This window comes from Lepidochelys kempii, chromosome 3 (assembly GCF_965140285.1).
Source record: "Lepidochelys kempii isolate rLepKem1 chromosome 3, rLepKem1.hap1, whole genome shotgun sequence".
NCBI lineage: Eukaryota > Metazoa > Chordata > Testudines > Cheloniidae > Lepidochelys > Lepidochelys kempii.
Genome location: NC_136382.1, coordinates 126,093,319 through 126,115,813, shown reverse-complemented (window position 1 = coordinate 126,115,813; position 22,495 = coordinate 126,093,319). Strand labels below are relative to the sequence as shown.

The following is a 22,495-nucleotide window of genomic DNA, read 5'->3' as shown; positions in this document are numbered from 1 at the left end:
TAGATGCAGTTTTTTAATTAAGTATTTTTAATCATGTATGAGAGGATACAACAGAATGAACATTACTTATCACAATATGAGTGTGCAGCATTTTTGTGACATGTAAAAAGGTATTTAAATATTTTAGCCCCTACTTTCTCCTAGTATCTCAGATTCTAATCAGTTAACTCTCTGAATTGGTTTCGGGTAATACAGGGTGTTTCAAATTATTCATGTTTTTGTGCTTTATAACTTTTTAATTGTCATTAGCAATAATTACATTAAACATTTATGATATATATTTGCCATAAATTCTCAATTCAGATGTGCAATTCCAACATATGTCCTTAATTACAAATACCTGTAAATTACAAAGGCCCAAATACCTATTAAAAACAAACAAACCCAAAGCACCACACAGACACATTCCACCCCTCCAAACCAAAGTAGCACAGTATGACAAAACTTTTCAAAATGATTGAGCGAGAGAGTGAGTTTCCTGTGGAAAATCCCAGTTTGACCAGTTTTCAGTCCCTCTGTATGTCTTACATTGGGGCAAAACTGGTACTTGAATGGAAAACACTCTGGAACAAGCGTCCTGACCATGTAAAGAATAAAAATATTTCCACCTTGGCTGTTTCTTATAGCACCCATCATTGTAGTATCTTGAAACTCAAGGAAAGCAACAAGTTCCTCTATCCCCATTGCTTCCCAAGCCCACTTTGAAAGCAACAAGAGTGGATTTACCCTCCTGATGGCAACCCTGAGAATGTCCCAAGAACTGAAAAGTCCTTCTTAGGGCTTGGAAATTTACCAAAATAGCAATTCTGAAATAATTATTACAAAACAGATATTTTGATAAATTTCCAAGAGTAGACATGCCATTATGTAAATTAACAATAGAAAATGAGCTCTGGGCTAAACTTACTCACACGAGAGTGGGCACATATATTACTGTTTAAAAATGAAAATATCTGACCACTGATATCCTTGGACTACTTAATTTTTATATCTCTGCATAATTATGAAAGATCTTCATTTTGCTCATATTTCCTACACGTTATATGTATGGCCCTAAATTAATCTACCTTATAATAAAAAGACAGGCTATTAACACAAACAAAATTCTAATTTACAACTAACACATGTTCAAAACAGACTAGGATCATATAATCGTTAAAATACAAAGGGACGTTTTAGTATAGTACCAAGTCAGATATAATAATTGCTTAAAAACTTCACAAATACAACAGGTATAAATCACGGGACATAATTTTTCTCAAAAGTGGATAATGTATGCTATAAATCAATTATAGCATGATCTTCCTTGAAACACTACATTTATTTACACTTGCTTGGGTCAGCCATCAAAGTTTTCACTTGGCTGCTCTTGAATTGAGCCATTTTTCAATAGTATAAGCTACTGAACTGAATAAGAGTGATATGTTACTAATATGATTCATTTGATGAAATATCAATGAGCTAATATCAAAGGGGGATGGTGGAGTTATGTGGGAGGTATTTTGTAGAATCTGTACTTTTTGTTTGTTGTTGGACATATATATGACAGGACACACAAAAAGCTTCAAAACACAATAACATAAAGCTTTATCTAAATAACAAATTTCATATTCTTGTATTCTAGGGATCGTATGATTGGTCTGATGATGACAGCGTGTGATCTATGTTCTGTAACAAAGTTGTGGCCAGTTACCAGATTGACAGCTAATGATATATATGCAGAGTTCTGGGCTGAGGTATGTATATGTCTCTTACATTTGTTCTACATATGGAAAATATTCAGATAAATGAGAGAAAGGAACACAACAGTAGGTTGATCTAGAACAGTTTTCAATAGATTAATTACCACATATGTCTTGAAATATATTCATGTATGCATGCAGAGGTATTGTAAGCTCCCTGGAAAGCATTTGAGCATCTAAATTAGTATGGGGATTTGTCATCAACTTGCAAGCAAGAAGTATATTGTTTTCCCAAAATAAAAGATTTATATTTAGAAGGCATCTATCTCATCAAAATAGAAAGTGATTTAATGGATAACAAGACGAAAGAGAAGAAAATCTGTATGATTTTCAGGTCACTAGTGGGAATTCTCTAAAGTAGACCTAGCTGTTTGTGATGGTAGCCTTGTAATAAGCCACAAAGCTCCCTTTACAAAGACGATGTAATGAGAATCTATACATGGAACATAGTTGTACTTGTACAATTATGTCCTGTGCTTAGATAAATGAGAACCCAAATACTGTTACAATAGTTCAAAAAAACAAGAGGGGGGAGGATGACTGATAAAGTGAATGTAAGGTATTATTCAAAGAATGTTGCACTGGATTTAGCTTCCTTTTGAAGAAAGAAAAGGAGTACTAGTGGCACCTTAGAGACTAACCAATTTATTTGAGCATAAGCTTTCGTGAGCTACAGCTCACTTCATCGGATCCGATGAAGTGAGCTGTAGCTCACGAAAGCTTATGCTCAAATAAATTGGTTAGTCTCTAAGGTGCCACTAGTACTCCTTTTCTTTTTGCGAATACAGACTAACACGGCTGTTACTCTGAAACCTTTTGAAGAAAATATTTTTAGAGCCTAAACAGATTGATAATTTCCCATTTAATGGACAATGGTTTAGATGAACAAAGATGAGAATATGGGCTAAAAAACTAAAACAAGAACTATCCTACAATTCTCCAGTTTCAGTTTCAGAAGATCTGTTGTATATTTTGAACTGATGTTGCATGTGTAAGTTGTAGGGCCTGATTCCTTTCTCTTATATACTAGGTGTGTGTCTGTTAACTTCAGTGGAGTTACTCGTGATCTACAATGGTGTGAGGCGAGAATCAGGCTCACAGAGTTGATGTTGCATGGATTTTTCATGGATTTTGTTTGTTTCTTGTCTACTGCATGTTTCTTCTGGAATTCAAAATGTGAATGATTTGGTTATTGTTTTATTGTATCTCAGTGATTCTGTAGCAAATTTGCTTTGCTTACAAGTATAAAGACCTCAATTGTAACTGCCAGAGCTGTAAACCCAACGTGGAAGGGGAGAGTCAAGTTGGGGTTTTTTTTTCTAATCAGTAATAAAGGTGAGATTAAGGACAAAATTTGCCCTGCAGAGTGTTTGACTGGTGAGGATGTGCCAGAAGGAAAAACTTTAACTCGACTCCCTAATACCAGGATGTGTCTAAGAGAAACATCTCTTTACTTGTAAATGAAGGAAATTTTCTTTGGAAACTATTGACAATAAACACAGAGCCCTGCAATAATATTTTACTGGATCACTTTTCAGAAAAGGATCATCTGAGGGGGTGGCAGGTGGTAGGAGATGCATTTATTCTGGTGCCTCACCCTGTCCTAGCAGGCAGTACAGGCAAGTGCTACCTCAGGAACATAAAAGGATCTGAAGGTTCCTCTGAAGCAGAGGAAACTAGGGGCAGGTACAGATGTATCCTGCAGGGGAAACCATAAGAACAGCCAAACTCAGTAGAAAATGTAGACTGCATTCCACCATATGTTTTGTTGTTACTTAAGTTAGCAATAATGCTAAACTGGGGTAATAGGGTAAGTTTGGACAAGATCTAGCTGTTGTCTGTACAGTTCTCAGAGATGAGTGGAAAAGCCATTTGCTTACAAACTGCATATGAGATTAATAGCTACTTTCAATATATTGAATACAAGTATTAATAATACTAGTATGTTTAAAATGTTATTCACTTTGTGTAAGTGTTAAATAGGAACATACATCTATATATAGGTATCAGTTGAACATAATGTTTTATTGATATATTTACAATTTTTAAGCAAGTTCAAAGCCTACCAGTGCCATCAATCATTATAATATAAAAATAATAGAATTGCAATTTGTATTTCTTACATATACCAAATACTTCTATGTCTGTATTCTATATTTTCAGATTTTTTTTTGAAAAGCACAAAAAATAAAATAAAAATTGCTTTTATATTAACATTACTCACTTTCTGAATTAGTCCTGGAGACTAAAGTGAAATTTGAGATGCATTAAAATTGAATCCTGATATGCCGTTGAGTAGCCTCTATACTCCAGAAGCAGTTTATTGGAGTATGTTTAGCAATGTACAATAGAACCCTGTTTATCCAAGCCTCCATTATCTGGCTTTCTGTATTAATCAAACCACCAGCTGCCCAGGGCTGATAGCGGCTGGGGTGGTCAGCAAATTAAAAAATCAGCCACAAGAGCGGGAGGTTGTACTCGTTGAATAAGTGACACTGATACTTTCAGTAAAATTTAGTTATTTGTTTTTTGTTTTTTTCCCCACAAAATGTAAAAACTAAAGATTCAATGTAAAAACAGGTTTCAGAGGAACAGCCGTGTTAGTCTGTATTCGCAAAAAGAAAAGGAGGACTTGTGGCACCTTAGAGACTAACCAATTTATTTGAGCATGAGCTTTCGTGAGCTACAGCTGATGAAGTGAGCTGTAGCTCACGAAAGCTCATGCTCAAATAAATTGGTTAGTCTCTAAGGTGCCACAAGTCCTCCTTTTCTTTTAATGTAAAAACACAAATTCTGCATTTTTCCATGGCAAACAGATTTCTAGGAACCCTGCAGATCAATAATTCTCTCCACCTCCTTCATACCTGCATATATTATCTAAGTTATTTGGACTCTGCTGGTTCAACTTGTTCATCTCACCTCATGCTAATTTCAATTACTGTTCTGGTTTGTAGAAATGGCTAGGAAGACTGGACTGGACTGCCCGAACAAGATATACAAACAGACAAAAACGTGTAAACAAAGATCCATATATATGTATATCTGAGTTAAACACTGACCATATTTGCCAGAAGTGTGCATATGGAAACCTCACTCGTAACCAGATTTGCGCTTACATCTGCCATTAGAGAGCAGTATGTACTGTAAGGTGTGTTTCTCTTACAGTGTGCAGAACAGTACCTGCTTTTCAAATTATTTGCCTTTTATTAATACAGTAGAGGTCTGAAACAAGCACAGATTATATCAGCAACTTAATGAGGTAGTTTCTAGAACATTTATTACTCAGTTTTTCAGTATGAAGGTCACATTAGGTTCTCTACTATTCCTGGATGTTCAAGTACTGGCTGTTGCCAAAACTAATCTTATTGCATCTATATGTTTCTTAGATCACACTTTTGCGGTGTTCTAAACATGCTGTTATGTTTTAAGACCATTGGGCAACTTGACTACATTATTGTGGTGATCAGCAGGGTGCACTGGGTTCTCTTTAGTTCCCAGGTAGAATTTAAGGTGATGGTTTTGCCCTATAAAAGGTGTGGCTCCCATATACCTGAAAGTCTGCCTCTTTCACCATGTAATACTGCAGCACTTGTGATGAGCACAAGCACGTGGCTAGCACCATCTGTTTTTAAAAGAGGTGTCTGATTGGCAAGATACTTTCTGCGAGGTGCCCTATACTGAGAAATGTACTCCTTACCGTTGGTCCAAAATTGCCTAGATCAGCTGACCTTCAGGGCATGCTGCAAGATTCATCTCTTGGGCTTTTGCTGAATGAGTGAGTTGAGGGATGTGGGATAACTTGTCAAAGCAGATCATTATTTTATGAGGCATTGGTGACACATTTTGAGAGAAATGAGGTTGATTGTGGGGAGGACAGGTAAATCTTTATATTGATCTGTTATTTTTACTCTGTACAAGTGCTTCAACCTTGGATAGGCCCATCTAAAACAAAATTAAATACACAAAAATATATCACAGTTGTGTTTAGTTTCTAGGAGTTATTGCTTGCATTACCATTTGAGTGTATCATGCTATGAAAGGAGTCCTTGTACAGTTTTCTGAGATTGTATCTTCAGTTGTTCCCGTATGGTATGTTGAATTCTAAATACTCAGATTAAAAATAATATAAACCAGAAACACCTTTTGAAACACTTTTTGATTTAAGAAATCTTGATTTTTCCTTCTGAATGTCCTTAGTTATTTGGGGAGTACATTACCCTTTTTTCTTTCTCTTTTCAGGGTGATGAAATGAGGAAGATAGGTATTCAACCTATACCTATGATGGACAGAGACAAGAAGGATGAGGTCCCTCAAGGCCAAGTATGGGCTATCTAAAATTAAATGTTTTATAGTTGCTGTAAGATACACACAAGTAAAACCTGATAAGGGGATATGATATTAGCCTCTAGCAAGGCATGTGATAATTTTTTGACCTGTGAGTTGTCATGCCAAATTCCATACTTTACATACAAACCCATAGCTGATTTTAAAAATGGCAACTGAAAACATCCTCCTCAGAGACATTGTTGGAACAAGAGCATGCTATTTCATGCTGTCCTGAAATATAGTGTGTTGCAGCTCTACTTCCTCTAGACCTTAGCTCTTTTTAATCAGCTGCTTGGAGAGGGCAGATTCAAAGCTCTCACTCAGAAGAATTCCACTCCCACCTGGAAGAGTAAGATTTTTGAGGTCCATTGAACAGATGCGTGATTGCCACAATTATGCATTGAGCAGCAAGCCCTGTTGATAAGCAGACTAATGCAGCCGTAGTAATGAAGGGAGGGAAGAAAGAGCTGCACGCACACTTCAGATTAAAGACAGCTTTTCTCAGAAATAGGATTTTCAGGTAGGAAAATAAAATAATTTTTTTCTTATGCAGCAAAACTGAAATAGAGTTGTTTTAAATTTTATTCTCTGAAAGTTAAAAGCCTTGTTTATGAAAGCGAGTGATGGTTTTAACATGTTGGTTATTAATAAATGGAAAAACATTGGGTAACTTTTTCAGAAATGCCTAAATTTCATTTTAAAAAGGGACTTAGGCACTGAGGAGCCTGTGTGTCACTGAAGGTCAATGAGACTTAAGCGCCCAAGTCACCTTGGTGCTTTTGAAAGTTTTTCTGCAATCTTTTACATATTCATGTACTTATAAAACAGAATTAAAGAGGAACTATATGAAATTCTTTAATCTAGCCACAATCTGCCCTTAAAATGCAGACGTATGGTTGAGAGGATGAGAACTGGAATGTTAGTTTGGGGAATCCATGCCCTTTTTAAAATAAAAAAAATCTAAAATTTAAAGCTCCTGGTCAGAAGTGGAAACTATCTCAAGGAATTGTCATGGATTAACTGGTTTTATTCATTTTTCCACCCTACCTCTTTTTGACCCTCTCAGAGTTTGTCCAGTTTGTTGTGTATTTTTTAAATGAAAATGGTCTAATTAATACGGCTCAAACCATAATATTTTATTTTATTTTTAAGTACTGTGGTTTCAGTGATAGGATTCTATGATGTAAATCCCAGATGTGTTTAATTTTGGCAAAACCTCTCACTTTTTTGACATGGTATTAATACTGATAGGTTAAGCAGATATTTCCTTTAGAATTTGTGACAGGTCTGTAGCAGTCTGTCAGTTCTTAAAATAAAATAAAAATTAATTACAAACATCTTTAAAAAAACCCATGTTGTGCATATAAAACATACAGTTTAAAATAGTGAGCTCCCTTGTGATGTTTAAACCTCCCTCCTCTTGCTGCAGCCCTGCCCCCTTACCAACTGCAGCCTCTCTGTCAGTCATGTCATATGTTCTGTAGCCTAGACTGTAAGAATCTGAGGACAGGGACTGTATCTCCTATCTGTTGTAGAGCACCAAACACACCTATTTACACTCCACTTCCATTGCAGAGGGAACCTCTGCATCTGTGGAGGCAGAGGTAGGATTTGCTTTTTAAGATGTGGATAAGGTCTAATATGTCAGTAGATAAAAAGGGGTTTACATGTCAACCCTGTGATCATGGTACAGTATGCTATTTCACTAAAATACATTTAAAACTATATATCAGAAAAAAAGACTGGTAGCCCACACTGTGGATATTCTTGCACTAGACTGGCTAGCGTGTGGTCCTCTACTAAAGCTGTGGGGATTTTTTTTTTTTTAAAGTGAGAGGCGATAGGAGGGGGACAAATTTAAATGTATAGTGTAAGCAAACACTACATTTAAATCAGTGAAGTTACAGCAGGGCTGAATTTGGCCCCTTAGCCCTGCCTGTACTAGGGCCGTTTTCAGAAAATGTCCTGCCATTAACACCAATTCAGGTACACCAAAGGTAGCAACGTTAGGAGCCCTACCCTAGATGGGCTAGTGGCACCTTTAACACTGTGTTGACTAGACCTGCTCTAAGCAGCGTTCTGAGACACAGCATTAAAAATGTCAGTTGAGCCATCTACTGAGGGGCCCCACAGGTAGAGCTAAACCAGTATTTAGAAACAAGAGACATTTTTAGAAAATTTCCCCAGTATACCATATCCTTAGAACATCCAGAGAATCCAAGTGTGAATTAAAATTCCAGAGGACATAAGTCAAATCCAGAATCTGACCCATCTTTGTGGAACACTGCAATATTTTCCGCTTTGAAAAGCCTTTCCACCATAAGAATGACACTCCGAACATGGACAGTCCCATCCTCCCACATGCCTCCAACCCCCAAAATGAACAAATCAACCAGCCAACAAAGTTCAAAGAGAAAACCTACCTCAAGCAGTATGTTTTACCCCCAAAAGGGAGAGCTGACTGCTACTGAGTTCACTTTGATGGTGCTCAGATGCTGTGGAGATGGGCAGCAGTACAGAACAGTAAGATAGGTTGTAAGTCAGTAAATTGTAAAATAAGTAAGTAAATAGATTAGTTTGGGGCTCTTTTGCAGTTAACTGTGTCATAATTTGGCTCCTGTCAATATTTTTTCCACTGTTTTTCACAGATTGGATTCTACAATGCTGTAGCCATCCCATGTTACACCACACTCACACAGATCTTCCCTCCTGCTGGGCCACTACTCCGGGCATGCAGGTGAGTAGCAGTGCAAGTTTTTGCACAGCATATATCTTGGCTGAGTGAGAGTGTGTCCCACTACATATATCTGTCTAGAAATATATGCCTCTAAATTCCAAATATTGCATGTAGACAAACATAAATGTTCTTCTCTAGCAAGTGCATCCAACACCTGGAGGCAGGGATTATTGGGTAGGTTCAGCCAACACAGGTCCATCGATGCAGCTATTAAAATCTATTTAATGTCAAAACTACCTGTAGACAAACAGGTCCATCCGTAATGTGTCCTCAGTTAACTGCCTCCATCTAGCCTAGTACAACTCAACTTCCCACTGTCTGCTTCATGCCTCCATTTTACTTGCATAACTACTGGGAATTAAAATGCCTTTTTCTTCTGTGCTTTTACTGTCTCCTCATCTCTCTCCTATTCCTTTTCTTCTGGTTGTGTTCCTGTATTCTAGTTTAACAGACATGTCTCTCTCTCCTATGTGGCAGATCAGAGTACTCTCTTCGTTCTTCAGATCTTTAAACCACTAGCATTTTCTTTTCTGGGTACAGTGGCAGTGTAAAGTAAATAGAAGGAAATCCTCTCTCTCTCTCTCTCTGTCCATCCACTCCTCCATCTAAAATATACATTTGAGGTCCAGAAGTGTGTGTGTTTGTGTATACGTAGTATAAATAAAATAAGATTCCAGAACTGTCACTCTGAAGCCTACAACGTCTGAGTCAGCGTGAAGTGATGGAAACAGCTACAAGCTCGGCTGAAAGCTCTTTTAATTCAGAATATCACCAGGTTCAGTCATCACTGGGATACACAGTCTGTTATCATCCAATTTTTAAGTTCTCAGCCACTTTGACTTTGCAGATTATATCCGTGTGACAGCAAGGTAAGTATCTATGCCATGCCAACAGACCTAGAACTAACGTGATTTCAGAGGTAAGTCAACAAATCACCACCCTTGCTCTACAGCATTTGCATACAACAGTTCCATTGGTTATATGACACGAATACTCAGATGGTGGCTTACTTGGCCCAACTGCCACACATAGGTGAAGCACAGGCTTTTAGCTACATGCGTGTGTGTGTGTGAGACGTGGTGTGGGTACAAACACACACTGTTTACATTGTGACACTACCATTTCTTAGGGTTACGGGAAGTGGCGATACTGGGATTCTTCAAGTATGAACTTGCGGAATTTGGTTTGCTAGGAGGATCATTAGCTTCCCTGGACTGTACTGGGTACTGACCGGTGGTGCAATGAGAATGCTGATCCATTGCCACCCAGGGGTCTGTTTTAGCCAGGTTACCCCAGGGGTCTGTTCTAGCCTAACCTTGTTCAACCTATACATCAGTGACTTGCCACCAATCCAGTCACAGAAGTTCATCTTTGTAGACAGCATTTGCTGTGGGCTGTAGGCTCCGACTTTCTCTGAGTTGAAGAAGTGATAACATTGCAAAGCTGGCTAACTACTTCAAGACATGGCACCAGCAGGACAGTCTCTAGCACATACCACTTCCACCATGCAAACACTAAGAGGGAACTAAACATCATAATAAATGTCCAGAGGCGGAAGCATGAAGCTTACCCAATTTATTTAGGCATGACCCTTGACCGAACACTGACCTGCAAAAGCCACCTGAGCAAGATACAACAAGGTCAAGACACACAACAACCTTCTCAGCAAATTGGCAGGTTCTTCATGCGGAGCAGATGCTCCAACCCTAAGGACCTCAGCCCTTGCCATCTCATACTCAATAGCAGAATACTGTGTGCCAGTATGGAGTCGGTCAGGGAACACCAAACTTGTTGACATGCAAATCAGCTCAACAATACACATTATCACAGGAACCGTCTGACTGACTCATCTTCCATAGCTTCCAATTCTGAGCCACATTGATCCCCCCTTACGTCAGGAGGGAGATTGCAGCTGGCAAACTGCTTGAGAAGGGACGTGCCAATCCAAACTTGCCCTTGTTCAACGCCCTTTTTAGCCCACTAGCTACATGTCTTTCATTATGACACTCACCGTGGTCGAGGCTGCTACGTCAGGACATGACAGCAGAATCCCTGTGGCGGGAAGACTGGTGCTTAACACCAACCACCAATCAGTTCCTCATCACAGACCCTCCTGCTCACCCACCCAGCTTCGACCTGCCATGTCATCAGTGGGTCCTTCTTAGTCGATCCAGGATTGGGCAAGGCCTCTGTGCAGCCAACCAGCACCACTGGGATCTTCGAGACAATGCAAGCTGCAGCTGTGGCACAGATCAAGCAGTTATATCCATTACTGAGTAGTGCCCGCTAACTAAATTCATTGATGGGCTCCGAGAGCGCCACTTGGCCACATTGCTTGGCTCAGCAAATATGCAAATGCTAAATAAAATAAATACTACCACTTCTAGATCTCATTGTGATGGAGGCTATTCCTGACTCTTTCCCACCCATGCATGCACATACCTTTTTTCCTCTGCATTCTCTCCTTTTCTACATATCAGATGTAAGCCCACCAATTGCCTAAATGTAACTGTGGCAGCAAGACCTACTTCTGCCTATTCCAGATGTTCCTATCTGCTTTAACATAGTTTTTGTTATTACACTGAGTTTCCCTCAGTGGAACCTTATGTCTCATTCCCTTCGGTGTTGGAGGCTCCAGACTCCCTTCCTAATGCTAGAAACAAAAGACCAAAGCTAATCCTGAGAATTTAAAAAAAAAAAAATTAGTTCACTTAAAGTTCCCTATAAAACTACTTGTAAACAGTCTTAATTGACTGTGAATCAGTCAGCTGTCTTGTAGAGGTAGCTTGTGCGATCTTGCAACCTTGCTAATTGCTAGATTAGTAATCTACCCCACGCAGGAAGTACAAAATAGTCATCCAGTAATATCAACAGCTGAAAGCTAGATGTTGGCTGGCTGGTCCACTGTGGCCTAAAGACAAATTGCATATTCTGTAGCAGAGCTGGTTCCCATCACAATTTTTCTCAATTATGCTGTCTTGGTTGTTTTTTTTTTTTTGGTTTTTTTTTAAATTAAAAAAAAGTATTCAACTTCCTCAAAATGTTTTACATTTATGAAAACTCCAGATGAATTTCTTCATGAAATATTTCCCATTAGCTGGATGTCTTTGAAATCAGAAATCCACTTTTGCTCAAAAATATGTTCTTAAATATTTTCATTATGAAGTAGGTGGGAAAGAAGTCTTCTTAGAGGCCACATGATTGATGGATTAACCTCAGGACTGGAAGCCAGGAACTCCTCAGTCACGTGACTGGCCTTAATTATGTTTTGCACTTATTTTACAAATATGTACATAGCCTCACAATACTTGTGTGAAGTAGTTGAGCATTATTATCATCATTTTAGAGATATGGAAATTAAGGATTAGGGAGGGTAAATAAGATGCATAAGGTTGCACAGCATATAATTGTCAGAAGTTCCAAAAAAAACCCTTTTTTGGGTTGTCCCAAAACTTTTCAAAATTTTAGGCTTATCAAAAACATCATGGCAGAGAGAGAGAGACACACACACGTGCGTGAGAGAGAGATGCGCATTGCCCCTTTAAGTAGGCTGACCCCACTCTAAGTACATTGCCCTTTTAAGTAGATCAGCAAGTTGAGACAGCAGCTGCTGCCATCAAGCTCCCTCCCTCCTAAGTCCTGTCGTGTCACCGCCCTGCTCTATGGAGATGGATAAAGTGGGGGGGGGCAAGAGGGACACCCTGACATTAACACCCCTCTTTGCCCCCCCCCCCCCGCCCTGCCCTTGCACAGCAAGCAGGAGGCTCCCAGGGGCAGGTCCAAGGAAGAGGGCAGGAGCAGCACAAGGCAGTGAGGGAGGGACAGCTGAACTGTCCAGACACAGAGAACTTAGGGGAGTGGGGGGCTGCCGGTCCACCCTGGTTCCAAGCCCCCCACCAGGAGCTCCAATGCTGCTCTTTCTGCAAGCAGTGAACAAAGCAGGCAGCTGCCAAACAACGTTATAAGGGAGCATTGCGCAACTTTAAACAAGTGTGTTCCCTAATTGATCAGCAATGTAACAGTAAAACACCGTTAACTGGGAAGACTTTAAGTGAGGAGTTACTGTATTCCTATTCCTTCACTGCAGACATCTGTCTGAGAGTCTGTCTACATAACTAGACACTTGGTAGGACAGAATGGAGTGAATTTGTTAAAGCTCAGATAGTATGGCTGTCCTTTACTCTGCATTTGAAAACTGAATGGTCGATTTTGACCATATGTAAATATCATGGACTCGCTAGATCCACTGCGATATAAATTGACATAATCCAATTTAAGTCCTTGGAGTGATACAAGTTTACACCACGTGAAACTCTGGCTCCATATTCCATTCAGATACTTAAGCTGTAAGCAGCTGTGTTACCCGGGGTTTTTTCAACCCAAAGCTCTTGGTAACTTTTGCTCTGTGCGGGGTGGTGTCAGGAAATAAATCAGGGGAGACACGGCTGTCCGACCGATAGATGGCTGGCACAAACAGGACAACACAGGAGTGCTTTCACTTAAAGCTAAACTTTACTTAGTCTCAAGCACTTACACACGTCCGCCACAGGTTAGTAAAACACCCCCAACCCTCGATAATTACCAAAGCTGAGTGTGACTCTCGAGTGGCACAGCAGCAGCCTGTCTGCCAGTGGGGAACACAAGACGCATTCAGAGGAGGAATGCAGTCCCATTACCTCAAACTTTTCCCCCTTATTTATACATTAATAATACAATGACATGTCACTTAAAGAAAACTTGTTAACCAAGCAGTTTCAACGGTCAAGCAAGAGGTTTCTTTCTGATTATTGATTAATCAGGTGTGGGTATTTTCCCAGAGTTTGCAGCCTTGAAGCCCTAATGGACATTCCTGTGGCACATCCTGCTCTTCTAAAATGCATGTATCCGCAACTTCAACACAGTTTTTGTCAGGAAGGACGTGGGGTCAAGCTGCCCTTTCTGTGGCACCCAAAACCCCCTCCCCTCCTGCCTTGGTTAAGCTGAGGTTGCTGCACGGCCAATTTACGGCCTGCTAACTTGGCTGCTTTTAGCAATAAGCAATAGTGGTTTCAGGTACTTTACTGATTTTCCAAAATCTCCCTGTACAACTTTGTTATTTGACACTTTTATGATTTGTAAAACCAAAGTTTGGAGACTTGAAAGATAGGGTAGGCCAGGCTCTAAGGTAATGAGCACTCTCTTCCTCTAGGAAGGAGAATATCAGACAAGAACACCCCCCCTTATTCGAAGGCCCTTTGCTTTGGAGAAGACTGACTAATACAATAATCCTAATATCTAAAATATCATTAGCTACTTTGGCCAGCAGAATTGTATTGTCTTACTGCTCTAAATGGAGAGAGGACTTCATGAAGAATTGTGGGCTTCCATAGAGGCAAATGGCATGGCAAGAATGCTGAATTCTGTGGCATCCTGGAAAAACAACAAATTAGGCTGCCACAAAGTCCATGATTCCCTGAGTGAGGTATGGGACAGGTCACATCTCTCAAAAGCTATTGTTTCAGTTTCTCTGCAGCCTTGAGCAGGCATCACGGCATTACGTCATGCTTTCAAAGACATCTCTGCAATGATGAGGATTAGAAATTCAATTTTTATAAGAAATGGAAGCAGGTTCCTTAGCACAATTCTTTAGCAAGGGGTGAATTCTGTGGCAAATTGGCAGCTGTTGAATTGCAGAACACACAGGATCCTGGCAATAGCCAGCATATACTTCCCTAAAATAGGCATCAAGATTAAAAATGTGGTGTTGACAGAAAGAAATAAGATGAAATAAATACAGTAGTAAGAAAAACTTTATTATAGACCAGTGTTATGTACTCCATAAAGCTACTTCTGTTGGTATAATGTAGCAGAACTTATTAGGAAAGAACTGTTAAATTTATATACAGGCTTTGCTCTTTTTGCATCTCCAGGGAAAATCTCAAACAATGGGAGAAATTGACACAAGGAGAGGAAACTTCATTATGGATTCCGTCCCAATCACATGATCCCCAGACCTCAGATTCACTTCCTGTGAAGATTGATGACTAAACAGCCGTGACAAATTGCTTTAACTCTAAGGCATCTCTCCTTTGTTCATTTTTTGTTTGGTTTGGTTTTTTTTCTTTTTTGGAAAGGAAAAAAAAAGCTACAGATGCTGAGAAGCAGATCTGCCTGTGGAGGTAATACCTACAGAGTTACCTCAGCTAGGTGACTGTCCACCAGTCTCCTGTCTAACATCAGTGACACAACATAACCAGAGAGAGACTGACAACTCAGTTGCTTCAGAATCAGCTGTCAAAGCAAACTTATGACATGTGAATATAAAAGACTGGCCTTTTCTCATGGGCTACATTGCTGAGGCCTTAATTCAAAACTGAAGGGAAAAATATTAGGGGGTACTTTTAAAATTGTATCTTTCTAGTAAGGGTTTCAATGGTACTTTTATTATATTGTACTGTGGCTGGATTTAACACCAGTGTCACTTGGGAGTTCTTGGCTATAAATAGAACATTTTACACATTGCTATTGTGAATGTTTATGTGTGATCTACTGGTAATCAGTTTGAAATTTAGCAGAAAACCTCTGGAGCTGTAACTTTTACTGAAGTTACAGTACTTGAATTATCTTGCTGCAGACAGAAGGAAAATCAACTTCTAGGTTCAAGGCTCCAAAAATTCTATTAGGTATCACAGAGCAACTGTTTTATTTCTCAAGTTAAATGTTGAAAGCACTGGCTGTGTTTCGGTTTTTTGTAATTATGTGAAAAGCTAGAGAGCTCATCCATTCATACACTGGAAGTACTGGATATTTATCTCCAGTAAGGAAAGATGCAGGCTTATATAATTTCAGGCTGGACCTTTTTATCAACATTGACTAAAATGACGGGCTAAAGTTTGAATGTAATAGCAGAGATCTGCCTGCCGAGCTAGCTATATGTCAAGTGGTCATGCTAGTATTTTTCGTGGTGAGTCATATTTTAGAAAATATTAGAGAGACATGTTTAACATACAATACTTTCTGCTGGAAGTAGGAGCCTTGTCAGAAAAGTCAGGTATACTAGGCATTACTGCGGTACCATCACAATAAAAGGAAAGTATTTTTCTTTGACTAGCTTTTATGTTGCTCACCAGTACTGTATGTTTTCTACTACAAAAAAAAAAAAAAAGGGAAGCCATTTACCTTTTTTATGTTTGCTTTTTTTTCTAGTTCAGCAAACATTTCCAAGTTTAGAGCTACCTAAATAAGCAGAAAAATAACTGATTCAGAAAACTGAAACTCTGTGGAAGAAATTCTGTGCTGATATAGGGCTCTGATCCTGCAAACAATTATGCATGTGCTTAACATTAAGCACATGTATAACAGTTTGCAGTTTTGGGCCTTATGCTCTATGCAACCCTTTTGATTTTAATGTGGTTGCAAAGGGTGTACTTTCAATATACAGAATTTGACCCTGAATCTTTCTTTTTAAAAATAAAATAAACTTTCAGTATATAGTACATTTTGTCTATACCCCGGTCGGTAGCAACCCTGCATTTGTGTAATCTGCGCCACCGCGCCTACGTTCTATTAATCAACTCTTCTTACCTGCTTGCAGATAGGCAAGTCTTGAAGTGGTTCAGTGACAGCACTACCGTGTAGTATAAATACAAAGAAGTAGTACGGTCAGCAGTTAAAGGCAATAGGTAGTATCTCTTGTTTACTGAACTGTATTGATCTAATAAGCATGCATCTTATTATTTGTTTTTATTAAAATGTCTGGGTCCCTGAAGAGCTTTGCCTTCTGTTCTGGTTGAGCACAAACCAGTATATGTTTGTGATCTGTAATCACATAACGTATACATAAGCCTTTGCAGTACATAAAATACCATGTAGGGTTAGATTTGGGGTATCTTGATCAAATCTTTTTATTTGAAGTTCAGATCTGAATCATACAGGGGACAAAGGATGTCTAGCAACATCCATGCAACGCTCAATTTGCTTTGCCAATACTAAATGCTGTTATTCTCTGCATAGTCACCAGTGAATTTTTTGGGAATGAAAAAAAATTATAAGGATGCAATTTTATCAAACTAAACAAACAAGATCGACGTAAGTGTGTCCTCTACTTTATTCCTTATCAGTTCTGGTTTAAATAACGCAATTCATACGCAGCCTGCGTGACTGCAAGCAAAGAACTTGGGACACAGAGTTACTGATTTATGTAGAAACTTCACAGTGGTGGCCTCAAATACAGTCTGTCTGTATATCTGTGAGATACCCAAAACAACTCATATTGAAAATCTCTTTCATGGCTCAAGCATGTCTGTTATTACTGTCCCCTTCTCCCTCTATTTGCTGGTCTTGTCAGTGTTGCAAAATATTCCTTGTCACATGCTATATTCATTTCACAGAAAGTTTGTCTGATTTCCAGTCAGTGACTGTAAAATCTAAATTAACTAAATCATGAGTCGTCACTGAAAATGCTTGGCAGTATCATATAGGTGCTTTAAATATTTCCCTAACGAATTAAGCAAAGTTGCAATAAATAGTTCTATTAATGTGATGAGACAACCATATTGGTACTTGACATTTTGAGTAACCTGAACCACTTAAAATAGTTTGTTAAAGTTCCATTAGAGTTAATACAGTCCCCCCACCCCCTTTCTTCTCCTCCGGAGTAAGACAGGGGAAAAGAGTAAAACCATACGGACAAAGCCTACCTATATTTTAGGCAACAACAAAAATAATAGTCTTAATGGGCAAAATTTTCTAAGTTGCATCTATTTGTCCTATAGACTAATTTAGTGAGGGCAATTTTAGGCATCCAGGTGTTTGACAGAAGTAAACCCAAATCAGTATCCCAGAACTGAAAACCCTAATCTAAGAAGAAGTTCGAGTCTGCATTTGAATGTCATGACTCAGGTCCATGTTGAATATTTGGTTGTCCAAAAATTTATACTTGTGCTGGCAAATAGAACAACTAAACATCTGACACAACCATTTTTGTGGTCAAATGTCAGCTGAGTTTTTGTCTCTTTAAAAATGTAGTCACACAAAATGAATAAGAACTTTTAAAAAATTGGCACAGACATTTTTCCTAGAAGTCTTGTAAAATGTATAGTTTTTATTCCCAAAAGAGCACTGTTTTTATTAAAGTTTTAATGATCTTTTCCCTTCTAAACAAAACAATAGAAAAAAGGGACTATTTCAAGCCATATTTGAGCATTCTTTTGAGTAGGTGTAAGAAGCTGAATTTGAGAAGGATGCATATTCAGCCATAGCTCCTGCTGATGCATCTTGAAACAATACCTGGAACATAATGAATACGGAAAACATAGCCAACCTGTGAAAAGTGGTTGGCACAGGATGGTATTAGCCATTTTAGCTTTCACTTAATATACTGTATATTCTATAAAAGCTTTGCTGGAAACTCCATTACTGCGGTAATCACATTAAGAATTTTTGTCAGATAGTGCAATATTCTACTGTAATGGGTCAGCACATTGCAGCTACACTGTTATAAATTGTAGCATGGTAGAAGCATTACATTAGAATAATGTACTGCTTTTTTTTAAATGGGAGCACATTCTCAAATATGTTAATTAGATTCTCGGAGGCATGCAGTGTGGCACTTACATTTTCATATGGCACGCAGTACACAGTACTTAGGTGTGTTTTAAATAATCTGTATGGATTGCAAATTTCGAAGTAGAAATATTTGTACTAGCTAATCAGTCTCTTGCTGTTACTGTGTTCAGGCCACTTAGTGTTAAAATTGTAAGGGCAACATAGAGCATTATTTATCTAAAAGAAATACTCAAGTCCCTTACCTGTTCAGACAGTTGCAACCTTCTTGAAGAAATGCATTTGCCTAAAACACTGTAATATAGTTGCCATTCTGTGAAATGGTGCAGTAAATTGTTCATTCTAAGGAGAGTAAGTGACTTTCTATACTCTCCTATAAGGATACTCATATTCAAATTTTAGGTTATGTATCCCAATCTAGCAAAGGCACATCACAACTATTTTTTGTCTGCTTGCTGACCAAAAACTGTGCTCGATTGTAATTTGGGTGTATGCTCTGTCAAAAACTGAAAAAGTTAGTAATCAACCGGTTTGCAGGGTAGATCAAACTGGTTTGTAGAGTAGATCCATGTATATTCAAAATTCAAGGGATGGGGGGGCAGTTCTGTGAAGAAGAAAAAACTTCAAGATAACAACATTCAACTTTATGACATCTAGTGAGCTGAAAAATTGATTTTATATATATGACACATATAAACTATCTTCTTTGTAAAAAAAAATGCAAGTGCAATAATTTAAAGAGGTCTTACCTTTGCATTTATAAATTATAAATACTGTACATGGTGTGTATTTTTTCATGTATTCATTTGCAGTCTTTGTATTTAAAAAACAAACAACCTTTACTATTATGTTTGTACAATAGAGCAGTAATCATTTATTATGATATAGTTAAGCTGTAAATAAATTAACAAACCAAACAGCCAGTACATATGCATATATGGGTGTCCTGTTGTGAAACCTGTTTCTGCTTTAATTGCTGGCTTTAGCACAGCAAGATAACTTCTGTGGATATGTAATTATACATATAAATATATGTATGATACATAAAATATATTTAGAAATGTTCATAATTTTAATGGATATATACATATCCATACACTTTGGTGTGAATATTACTGAATACAGAGTTTTTTAATATTTTCTATGTTCATTTTTTGGTGGTGTTGTGAGTGAGGGAGAGGGACTTCTTGTGGATCTGTGTGTATGTTTGTTGATCCACTACAAGTAAAATACAAGGAGAAATAAGAACAAAAGGCAATGGATTCCATGAAAAAGATCAACATTTGATTTTCTGTACATGTGACAACTTATCAGTTAAGGTGCATTTTTCCAAACGTCTGCTGTTGCAGCTATTTTCTATAACAAAATATGTCTTGCTGTATGTTAAATATTAAAATTACAATCAGATCCTCAGCTGGTGTAAATTGCCAGAGCTACATTGATTTCCATGCTGAGGATCTGGGCTATCCTTTTTAGTTCACAATTAAATTTAATTGAGTACATTTACAATCCATCTATTTCCAGCACCTTGGAACTACATATATGTTGCTTGAAAAGATTTGTGGCCCTTTTTGTCTAGGCACAGTGATGAGGAGGAAAGGGGGCAAAAAATTAGTATTGTTAGAATAGTTTCTTTACATGGGTTTCCTTCAGAACTCTTATGCTCCAAACCCTGTTTTTCATGAGCCACACAGGTACATCTAACTGAGAGAAAAGGTTTGTTCCCAGGAAGAGCTAGGTGTGCTAAAACAAACCTCACGGTAGAAATGGCTAGACAAAATTACAGATTTAAAAAAAGACCATATGAATGCACCTTATTACAGTACCTATAATTCTGCCACTCCTCCTTTTATTACTATTTATATAACAGTAGTACTCAGACGTTCCAGACGGGGATTCTGCTTGATGCTATACAAACAAATCCTTGCTCCATAAGAGCCTTCTATTGGGTTAGCATGTGATCATGTGAGGTAGTATTGACAATTGTAGAAAATAACATGGATGAGTTAATTTCAATACAACAGGTGATTTTATATATGCTTCTGTCAAAATGAGATTCATCTGTAGCTGCCATTAAAAATCAACATTCGCCCATAGTAACTGAGATTTCTTGTTGTATGTGCAGGGAAATGTGTTATTTCGGGTATAGAATGGTGGGTAGCTATGGGGAAACATTGACTTTTTAATGGTGATCACTATAATAAAAATACATCTAAAGATACCATGGTGACTGGACTCTTACTTTTAAGTAGCAAAGTTCCAGCATGAGTGGCAGGAACTCTCATCTCTCTCAATGGTTTTTGACCCTTCAAGACATTAGAGTAGGTGCCTCAGTGCCCTCCTGAACAGTTTTCAAAAGACCACCCACTGAACACAGGGCACTCACTAGTGATCAGTGGAGAACTGGCTGGTCAGATGCTGTTGGCTCCCTCTGTTTTCAGCTCTTGCCTTGCATTAGATGACTAATACAAATACATATATTATCTCTTTATGTTATTTTTCCATGTAAGCAATTGCTATAGTTGGCACAAGAATTTTATGTGATTGATAGTATGTGGAGGGGGAAGGGAGATCCATGATGTCCTGAATCAAAGGGAGATGATCCATGAAACAATGTCTATTATGATTTGGGTCCACACACTTAAAAAGCATGAAAATCCCAACTGTGTAATGTTCCCCTCCAGTTCCTTTTTTTTTTTATTGAGTTTGTCAAAGGAGCTCCTTGCTGGAACTGCTGCCATAGAGGCCAGGTCCAGTTCTGCAGACCTCAGTTCCACTTGGACAGTGCTCTGTATCCTTTTTTCAGTGCCCTGTTCCCAGTAGATTGCTTGGAGAACCGATTTCTTTCTTAGCCCTTCAACTTCATAACCAACTAGGACTTTGAAATCGGGGTTGATAAGGGAATTTCAGTTCTCTGTCAGCTATGGTGTGTTGATATGGCATATGGGACTCCTCAGTCCTGAGCACATCAACAGCCTCAGCTCTTCTGAGGGGAGGAGCATTGTCTTTCTCACTCATGCAGTTAGTTTTGATGCTGTGCTGGAGTTGAGTGCCTCCTTCAGAGATATTTCAGAGGCTATTTTGGACATATTGTAGCTTGTCTTTTTCCACCTTCACTTAGGGTGTTTTGAAGTTTGTTTCCGAATTCCTTAGGGAAACAAACCCCTTCCCTTTTCCTTCTAGACTCAGCTCCTTTTATCTAACTGTGGATTGTTTCAACCTCAAGACCAATGTTCTAATACATTAACTGTGCTGAGATTTGACCTGTGTGTAGGACAAAGGTTTTCTCATCCTAGTTTGACATTTTCCCCTATCCCAACACGTTTGCACAAGGACAATGTTTCTGCAAATTCTTTATTAACCTGGTCCTTTCCACCAATTTTTTTATTGTTGGTAAGAACTAGTATTCTGGACCAATTGGTTACTATTTGATCCAGCTTCTCAAATTGGTGGCAATAGAGCACGTCCTTTGCTCTTTTCATGTTTTCCTTCTTGCAGTACAGGCAATGTAGTTGCTCTTACATTGCAGAGAACATTGCATGCCAGTGACTCTTTGCTACCCACCCAGTAATATTTTCTCCAACTCTTACCTCCTGTTTGATGAAAGGGGTTTCTTGAGACTTACAAAAATGCCTCTGAATTTTTCTTACCCCCTTATAAGTTAGAGAATGTACTGCTTTGTGGATACTTCCTTTGAACATTTTAGTTTCCAAGGCCCTGATGCAAAACCCATTGAAGCTACTGGGGGGGATCATTTCATGAACTTGGGATCAGGTTCCAATATAGGTATCCACGTCAATATGGGGGATGAAATCTTGGTGCCATTTAAGTCTGACAAAACTACCAGTGTCTTCAACAGAGCCAGGAGTTCCCCAGGTATCTTCAGAGAGCTTCTCTGAAAATATTACTTGACTGCTCACCCACACCTTCATTCCCCTCAGAGTTGGGAAGCTGAATTTCAGTAACTTTCTGCTCATTTTGTCTTAGGAAAGTTTATATCAGGCATAAATACTGTTTGGAGATGAGGGAGCTCTTGGCTTCCTGCTCATGAAGAAACCCAAGGGATACATGTTAGAAGGTCCTGGTGTCTGATATGTACACAGAACACCACTTGGTGCTTGAAAGTCAAAAGTCTGTTGAGAACAAC

The 22,495-nt window shown here is 38.6% G+C and overlaps 1 protein-coding gene across 3 annotated transcripts in view; it reads left to right on the top strand.

The window, feature by feature from the left end:
- The window catches only part of PDE10A (phosphodiesterase 10A), a 574,288-nt gene extending 553,719 nt beyond the window's left edge, over window positions 1-20,569 (top strand). For all 3 annotated transcript variants that reach the window (XM_073337888.1, XM_073337887.2, XM_073337882.1), the window contains 4 exons: window positions 1,625-1,736; window positions 5,982-6,062; window positions 8,717-8,805; window positions 14,715-20,569. In XM_073337888.1, coding sequence (XP_073193989.1) covers window positions 1,625-1,736; window positions 5,982-6,062; window positions 8,717-8,805; window positions 14,715-14,832 — 400 coding nt within the window. In that variant the 3' untranslated portion in view covers window positions 14,833-20,569. The remainder of the gene's footprint in view (window positions 1-1,624; window positions 1,737-5,981; window positions 6,063-8,716; window positions 8,806-14,714) is intronic.
- The last annotated feature ends 1,926 nt before the right edge of the window (window positions 20,570-22,495 follow it).